This window comes from Bombus vosnesenskii, unplaced genomic scaffold (assembly GCF_011952255.1).
Source record: "Bombus vosnesenskii isolate JDL3184/JDL3185 unplaced genomic scaffold, Bvos_JDL3184-5_v1.1 scf7180000013286, whole genome shotgun sequence".
NCBI lineage: Eukaryota > Metazoa > Arthropoda > Insecta > Hymenoptera > Apidae > Bombus > Bombus vosnesenskii.
Window position 1 is genome coordinate 681,216 of NW_022882939.1, and position 9,328 is coordinate 690,543.

At 27.5% G+C, this 9,328-nt stretch overlaps 2 protein-coding genes across 2 annotated transcripts; one reads left to right on the top strand and one right to left on the bottom strand.

Moving 5' to 3' along the window:
• Positions 1 to 173: 173 nt before the first annotated feature.
• LOC117232366 (ADP-ribosylation factor-like protein 13B) lies at positions 174 to 2,428 on the top strand. Its single transcript, XM_033491708.1, has 8 exons — positions 174 to 441; positions 513 to 583; positions 748 to 881; positions 1,007 to 1,122; positions 1,288 to 1,464; positions 1,539 to 1,713; positions 1,790 to 1,823; positions 1,890 to 2,428. Exons 1-8 carry the CDS (start codon positions 383 to 385, stop codon positions 2,189 to 2,191), a joined length of 1,068 nt encoding a protein of 355 aa, XP_033347599.1. The 5' UTR covers positions 174 to 382; the 3' UTR covers positions 2,192 to 2,428.
• Positions 2,429 to 4,172: 1,744 nt separating this feature from the next.
• LOC117232386 (caspase-1-like) lies at positions 4,173 to 6,817 on the bottom strand. The gene is made up of 4 exons (XM_033491741.1): positions 6,545 to 6,817; positions 5,943 to 6,205; positions 5,497 to 5,802; positions 4,173 to 5,221 (listed from the first exon to the last, which is right to left on the bottom strand). Exons 1-4 carry the CDS (start codon positions 6,622 to 6,624, stop codon positions 4,971 to 4,973), a joined length of 900 nt encoding a protein of 299 aa, XP_033347632.1. The 5' UTR covers positions 6,625 to 6,817; the 3' UTR covers positions 4,173 to 4,970.
• Between the last annotated feature and the right edge of the window lie 2,511 nt (positions 6,818 to 9,328).

Below are 9,328 nucleotides of genomic sequence, written 5' to 3' on the forward strand. Positions count from 1 at the left end.
TCTTTAATACAATTCATACTTGAATTTATGTTCAACTTTATAGCAATTGATGTAACTTTTTTATATAATAGATTTTTTATATAATATTGCATTGGATGATATTTTATAGTTTCTTTGTATCATATATGTAAATTAAGAGATAAACGAATTATGAATGTTTTATAACAGCTCTCTTTATGTAACATTAGATTATATGAAGCTACATTTTATTACATTGACGAAACTATAGTTAATTGGTGCGTTTGACGTGCAATTGGTGCAATGATTGTTAAATGGTCTTTCTTTTCCTATTATATTTAAGCGTATTTCTTAAATATAGAAATGTATGATACAACATGACACAAATTGATTTCCAAATACAACATTAAATAAATTTACTATAATGGGTAATTGTATGCGAAGCGTATTGCAAAAGTTACAAAAGAAGAAATGTGCCGAAAAGTAATGAATTAATATATCAAAATACTCATACTGATGAGAAAATATGTATTTAATAATGATATAATTTTTAGGAGTATTATCTTGCTTATTGTGGGTCTTGATAATGCGGGAAAAACTTCGATTTTGAACTGCATCAGTGGAGGTATCATACATATGTGTATTTTGCTAAAAAAATTGTCTATCTTACTTTTGCTGACAATTATAACTGACTTTCCAAATATCTTTTTAATTTGCGATTTTAATTTCCTTAATTTATTACTTTTCCAAAAAGTTAAATAGTACATCATTTATATATTTTTTCATTAGATTCAGATAAAACCACTTTACCTACGATAGGGTTCCATGTAGTATCTTTAAAATATAAATCATACACTGTAAAAATTTATGATGTTGGTGGAAGCTCTCAAATCAGATCTTTATGGCCAAAATACTATAATGGTGTAAGTAATTAATAAATGTATAACACTTTCGTTAGCTACAATTGCAGTTAGGATATAGATAATCCTTTTATTTCTATCCTTAATAATATTGTTTGAAACCTGTCTTTCCGTTTTCCATCTTTTAGATACATGGTCTTATATACGTGGTGGATGCTAGTGATATTTCCCGTCTTACAGAAAATAAAGTTGTATTTGGTGAATTAATTTCACATGAATATATTTCAGGAAAGCCATTGTTGTTGTAAGAAAATTAAATGTATTGCTTATACTTGCATTGTTGTTCATGCACGGAGTACCATTTGTAGATATAATATGCACCACTTAACTACACTAAAAATACATATATGTAATATACATTTAACTTAGTAAGATTTTCGTGTATATTCTTCATTATATTTCATAATAGGCTTGCAAACAAACAGGATATAAACGGAGCTATTGATGAATTAGATCTCGTTGAAAACTTAGACATAGAACATGCTGCTAATACTATGAAATGTCCCACAAGAGTAGAAATATGTTCATGTATTTGGAAAGGAGATCAGTCAAAAGATAATACTATAGGTATTAAAAATGGATACAAGTACGTAGTTAGCTTTTTATTCTATGTTGATTATATAAAATTTAATTTTTACTAAATATAAATAAATTATATAGATGGCTGCTGGATATAATAGTGAAGAACTATACAAGTTTAAATACTAGACTTAAAAATCAAAATGCTCAAAGTGAAAGAAATATTGAAGTACAAAGCGTAGTATTAGATTCACCATCAAGACTATCAGTCCATTCCAATCCCTTTAAGCCAATCAAAGAACTAGTTTTAAAAAGGGTAATATTATTAAAAATTATTGTTTGTTTGTTTGTTAGACTATGCTTCTATTTTACTTATTATATTATAATTTTAGGAAGATGCTCAAGCACCAAGTGTTTCTCAAAATGGTATGTACTATTTAAATATAAAATAATGTAAATACTATAGTACATTTATAAACCGCATTTATACAGGTATAGTAGCAAATGGAAAAAAGCTAAAGAAAATGTTTACATATAGAAATAAGACTGCACCACTGACTACTGAGGAATCTGTCACTGAAATTAAGGATATGTCAGAAACTGTTAAATTTACTCAAAACACTCTAGAATCTCAACAGAATGTTCAGACACTTCCACCGATATTAAATCCAGTAACACTAGATACATATTCACGTGCAGTTAGATCAAAAAATAATCGTCCATATACAGCTCCAGAGCATTCACATTTTATAAATAAGATAACAGTAATTAATATTCCTAGGCAAGTAACATAAAAGCAATATTTTTAATTGTACAGGTAATAATATGGGACCATTATTAAAAAATATGATACAATGTATTTAAAATTATATCCAGGCAAAATATTTTAACAACGAATTTTTTATATTTATCTAATATAACATGAAAAAAATATTAGCAATGTTTTTTATTATGTGAGCGATTGTTTATGTATATAATGTTTGTATACATTCATTTGTTCTAGTCATGAAATACATATATATAAATATTTTTTTCATTGTCTTTAATATAATACGCATTTCATTCATATTTATATTATAAGACATATTTACATTATATTTTATAATGTAAATATTTATAATGTATTTTTAATATATATATATAGTATATTATTTTAATTATTTTATGATATTAAACACCATCTGTTTTTTATCTAAACTTTATTATATCTTGTACATTTGCATACAGATTCATGTACATAAAAGTTCGGCAAATATACGAATTACAGTATATATGAAAGACTTATAAAAGCTATAGCATAAAGACATTAAAAAACTTTCGATTATAGAATAGCAGTAAAAGTGCGCAAAAATTGTATCGCATAAGCATACTTATCACAATTTATAGTATAATAAATATCGTAAGTAGTTCCATAACATTGTCTTATCTGTAACATTATCTTGTTGAGCAACTACTTTGTTAAATATAATATATCGAAAAATTATACTAAAAATTGTAACAGTAAGGAACAATGTATCTCATATAACATAAAGAATATTCCTTTAAGGAAAATATTTTATACTAATTACATTACATGTATATAGACATACCAATGAAAACATAGTGGTCAAACTATTAAAAGCGATGTTAAATATTGTAAATTGCATTAATCAGTATTTTAAAATTACATACTTTTATTATGAAAGACTGTTATATCACGTTTCTAGACGTTTTTATAGATCATAATAATGCCATTTCAATTACAAATATAGTAATTTTTGCCATAATATTAGTATTTTTTGTTAAATTCTTATCTACTTTATTTAATAATGCCTTTTTTCAAACTATGAAGCAACATAACACTTTATGTGCATCAGCAATTCCAAAAGTATATGCAAATTGCCTTGCTTATTTCATATTTATCCTCTTAACAATAGGTAATATTCGTTGTAATTGCACCTTATATAATCACAACTACTCTAATCAGGCAAGTTATATTTATCTATTACTAACTTGAAAATATTTCATTCTTTTTTAGATAAGATTAGACTATTGCTTGTTATGAAAAGACACAGATTTTGTCCTTCTGACTTTTGTACAATATATTTAGTAGGCATTAAATATATATTTCTTAAGTTGTTTTGCATTACAATGGTTAAAAAATAGCTTTTTTCAAAATATAATGTCGAAATTGTATAGGTCATATATAAATTACTTATAAAATTTTGTTTATAAAGCAGCAATCACAAAGGCAATCAATTTTAGCTATAGTTTTAGCACTGTTGTCTTAATTTTACTTTTCATTTGTACTTATTATATATCTTACTTATAATGGTTTTGAATATACTGTATTAAATTTTTGCATGACCACTATTACATCCATTCTATGCAGTTTTTTTAATAATTTAAAAACTGTTAAAAATTATAGCTTGAGATCTTATTGTTGTAAATTTCTATTATAAATATCAATCTTACAAAGACATAAAATTTGTAAGATTCCTTAATCTAGACAAGTACAAAAATTTATATGTAGCATAAAATCTACTTTATATTGCTATAATGTTTTGTTTTGTAGTGCAAATATTGCATAATATATAATGGCAGTTTTTATAAGATAAATGCTATCATTTAAATGCATTACATTGAAGTCACATCAAGTAGAAATTTGCACAGGTAAAATATTATCTTTGAACTTCTAGTAACAATATGATCAATGCTATAAAGGTACATAATGTACATATAATATATCAAATTGAAGTTGGTAAAGCAACAAAAAAAAAAAAAAAAAAAAAAAAAAAGATAGAATCAAACATGGAAGAAACGAAAATGCCTTGCCATTCCTTGCCATTTTGCCTTTGACGAGTCTGAATCGCAATGAAAATTTTGAATTAAACCTGAATATCACGAGTCAGGCTCGTGGTCTTAATCTCGGATCAAGTATGAATGTCTCGAATGGTGTGTTTTTTCTAAACATGGGCGCGACTATCTAACGCATTCAGTTGCACAATATCATGTTGCAAGTTCCGACACTCTGTCTCCGTCGCTTCGACTTCTTTCCCTACCATTCGGGCGCAACGTTTGGGCCCGAATTCTTCCGAGTTAAATGGTATGGCAAGGGATTAATCTTTCAAAAAGGAGGAGGAGAGAAAAAAAATGAGTACAATGAAACTGAGAGTAGCAGGAAATAGAAGAAGTAAAGAGTACAGAATGTGGAGTCGACCTTGACCGGCTATTGTCAACATTAGACACTGCTCCTCGACGAAGTTCAGGGAAAATCTTGAAGACCCACTGTAATATGAGCAAAATTGCTATCAATTTTCCTTGAACTTTGTCAAACAGCGGTATATAATGCTGACATTGACCAGGCAAAGTTAACTTTTTATACCTTGTAGACTGTAGAGCCCATAATAGATACACATTCCAAACTAACAACAGAGAACAATGTTAAAAGAATGAGGTGTAAAATGTACAATATGTAAAAATGCGATACCCACTTACTTGGAAAGGTATCATTATTTGTAATTAAAAAAATACATATATATATATGTACTTTATAGCATATCATATATCATAAATCTTTCGTGCATAAAACGACTATACAATGTTATTTTTAGGAGGTGTAAACATTACTAGACGAGTTAACATCGACGTAATGCACGGAATTTGTTTTTGTTGATGCATTGTGATATTATCTGGAGTATTGGATTCAAAATCAACAGCAATTCGCAGAGAAACAAATGTGAGCAAATGTAACAAATCATGGCGAGTACCATTTTTTCGTAGTTCTAGGCACAATGCTTGCATGAACCACGAGCCGCGAGTAGTATTTCTCCAAGAATAATAACCTATATATACAAATAATATTTTTTAAACTATATTAATTGAAAAAAATTTTCCCTTGTGGATATATAAAAATGTAAAAATAATTTCTCCTAAAAAAAAGGTAAAACTATTTCTGAGTTTTTCAGCATGTATCGTTAAATTATTTAATCATGAAAGTGAAACCATTTAATATTATTCTGAATGTCTGTATTTATAACAGACAAATAAATTATATATTTAATAATATAATAAAAATATAATGGATTCAAAATCAACTTTATCTTGAAGTTATATTTACCTGGTATTGTGGAGTATGCAATTAAAAAATCTGCGTGACATGGTATACGGAATGTTGTAACTGATTCACCATCAGTTTCTGTACGTTCTTTTAATGTTGTACCAGCATCTAATTTATCCCCTTGACAAGCTTGTATAAAAAATAGTTTTGGTTTGCCAGCAAGCGTAGGGCATCTATCAGATGTAAAGAGAGACCAAATGGAGTCAGGCTTATAAGAAGTATCATGAGCATAAAGTATTCCTAAATCTCCATGGCTTAATATAGCTACAACTAGGCAATCATGTTCAGAATGGTCCATGTCAGCAACTGTAAAAAGAAAGTTACAACTTGAAAAGGTCTATTCAATGCATCTTCATTTATATGTCTTCATGCAAAACCCAAAACATATTTTTCTTGCGATTAAAAACAAAGTTCAAAATTATGAAAAGGAAACATCAACCAAGTACCTCTTTCTAAATTTTTCATTATATCTCTATGTGTGTAATTATGAAAATCATTTACTTCAAAACCAAGATCTTTAAATGTATTGACAAGATTTTCACAATCAACATTTGTTCCACATCTTGGTTTAAGATGTGTAATAGTGAAAAATTCATGGTTAAAAATAATAGCTAATCCACGTTTTGCATGATTCATGTTGTAATATAGGGCATAGCGGTCTGTGGGTGCCGTTTGTAATAAAGGGCCCTTGAGAGGACTGACGCTGTTTCTGGAAAATAAAAAAAAATGGCATGCAAAATTGTAACTGATTACACACAAAATTAAATTATCCAGGATTTGTAATTCATTTTCATTGTTTTATGGACACTTTATTATTTTTCTATTAACATATTGTAATGTAAATAATAAAAATTGAATTCATAACAAAATAAAATTGTTTATAATTAACTCTAGGAATAAATATATTTTCTTACAATTCAGAATTTCATGCAAATAAATAACATCTATCAATATACAATATAAAAAACAACGAAAATATATCAGAGTGATTGTATTATTGGGACACATTGTACGATTAATTATGTGTACATGATGCATTAAATCTTACCCCGAAAATACCAACGCATCTGCGACATCATCACTGTATTTGTTACTATTGTTTATACTATCACTTTTTGTTGAGTACATCGTTTTTTACTTTGAAAATAGTTCCCACAGCGAATAATGCAGTTTATGGAAGAATAGAGAGTATAATGGCGCGCTATAGCGCGTGTCGTGACTCATATACTGTTAGTTACTACACACTACTACAAACAAACATAGAAACTACAGATACAGATCTGAAAATTCTTATACCGAAACCACACTGATGAAACCGTCCGTTTCCTGAGTTGAAGAAAATCAAGATGGAGGACATGAAAAGGTCTTGTTCTGCGCATGCGTAAAATATACATGTATATATATTTATATATACACACAGGTACTATATTACCTCAGGCAGAGACAGCAACACTCCACTCATCTGTGTTGCTTTGCAAAAGGAGAGCTATTTTTCCTCGCCATCTTAACATTTTTCGACTCAACAGACAGATGGCTTTCCCTAGCGAATGTCCGGACCACGGTCAGACCTGTTTATATGACCGCGATAAAAACATTTTGAAGCAAAAGCAAGTGTCATCATGGTAAGAGATTTGAAGGTTAAATATAACGTCTAAAAATCATTATGTTTAATGTATTTTTTCATATACACTACATAGAAAAATACTATACTCTATAAAAAGAAACGTTGTAATAAATATAGTAAAAATAGAACAATATTTACTCGATTCAATTTTGAAAATTGATATCTGTTGATGCTGATATTATATTTATAATAATACTCATGAAAAGAATTTATAAGTTATATTTCCATCACTATGTTGTTATGTCTTACGGAAATGGTTTACGTTTTAAGTTATTATGATAAATTTATTATTATGTTATTATAAAATTATTATAATAAAATTATTTGGTGTCAAATTAATGCTAACTATTTTATTGAATATGTTGTATGAATACAACAATTATTTTCGTTTGTTCAACAATTTATATTTTACCGCGACAATATTATCTTCAAAATATATTTCTTTTGATAGATTGAGCTGTAGGAAAATTGATTTAAGAATGGTACAAGTGTTCAATATTTTATGACTTTTTTATTGAATGTTTCTAACTGTTATCGAGAAACAATGCGGTGTCTGTCATACATATTATAAACTGGTCTTTGTGTATTAAAATTTTTTACATGAATGTAACCAATGATATCAGTGTTTTTTTCGTAACGTACACTTTTTGTATTACTTTTTATTTTTACACAAACCTGTACCAATCACTTATGGCGACTGTGATAAATACGTATATTTTGTGTATCGATTAATGTAACATCATTATGACTTATCTAGGAAATTTTTGAATGATTTATGAAAAATTTCGGGTAGTAATCGCAAGTAGATTTATAAAAATCTTATTGATATAAAAACATTGTTACTGGTAGAATAAAAATCGAGCCACATAATTTACTGATTTAAAGAGGAACTTGACATTTTTCCACCTCTAAATCACTATTTTAATCAATTAAATTATTTAACTTATGCTTGTATTTATCGTATTATAACATTAACTTTTACTACAATGGAGCAGAATACCTATCCAAAGACGAGAAATCGTTAATTCTAATTGCAGACTAGTAAACTTGTGACCGTTTCTTATTCCACCAAAAGTATAATCTTGTATGTAAACTAAGTTCGTTGGGTTATTCTATAGTTTCAATTTTTATTCTCTTTGGCAATGCTTAAAACACATTTATCTTATTGTTAAATATGTGAAATTATGTTAAAGCAATCTGCACAGCTTTTAATGTTTTTAGATACTCAAAATATACGAACACTTGTTATTTCCGAAATTTATCGATTTCTATAAATCCCGCGTATAATCAAAATTTGGTCCATGTCCAGTTTTCGTGGATAATAAAAAGTTATGAATATCTATAAATGTTATATAGTATTTAAAACTGATCATCTGAACTACATTAAATTTTTAATAAATTTAAAATAATACGCATTGTAACTTAACAACAAAATGAAATTATTAATTATTCTTAAATGCTTATCAACAAGCTCTAAAGCTTTGTTGGATCCATTGAATATGTTCAATGTGCCATAAGTAGGTACAGCTGTGTCATATTACATGAAAATATTTTATTTTTTTAGTGAAGTTTTTCGGGTCTTGGACAAGACAACACACATGACATTTGATCATTTAAGTTTTCAGTGGCGCACTGTAGGATCAAATCATAGGCCTCCTAACAATAGATAAATAGGTATATAATCATTAAGTTGTAGAGACTTATAATAATCTGAACTGACTTTAAACGATATTGCAAATAGGTAATTTAATGTTCCATATTCAAGATTTAAAATGTGATCTCTATTATTTACTAGTAATATTTTTTTCTAAAAGTTAGATCTTTTCAGTATAAAATTATTCATTTTTAGATGAGCAAAATTTATCAGGAAGTATATTACTCAATTGTTAAAAATTAATCAATAATAATACAGTAAGCTTTGATTCTCCTTTAACATTTTACTCTTTCTAATATTTTCACAAGAACTTATAATTAATGATAAACTTATTAATAATAAACTTATAATTAATAAGCTTTGATTTTCCTTTAACATTTTACTCTTTCTAATATTTTCACAAAAACTTATAATTTTGTGCAGATATTTATAAAGCTCTACAACTTGTAAACCAAGACCGTGTATCATGTATTTTAGGATATTATTAAGTAGGTATAGGTAGACATTGCCTATATACAATTGCAACAACGTTGCATGTGCCTACTTTCTGGCAA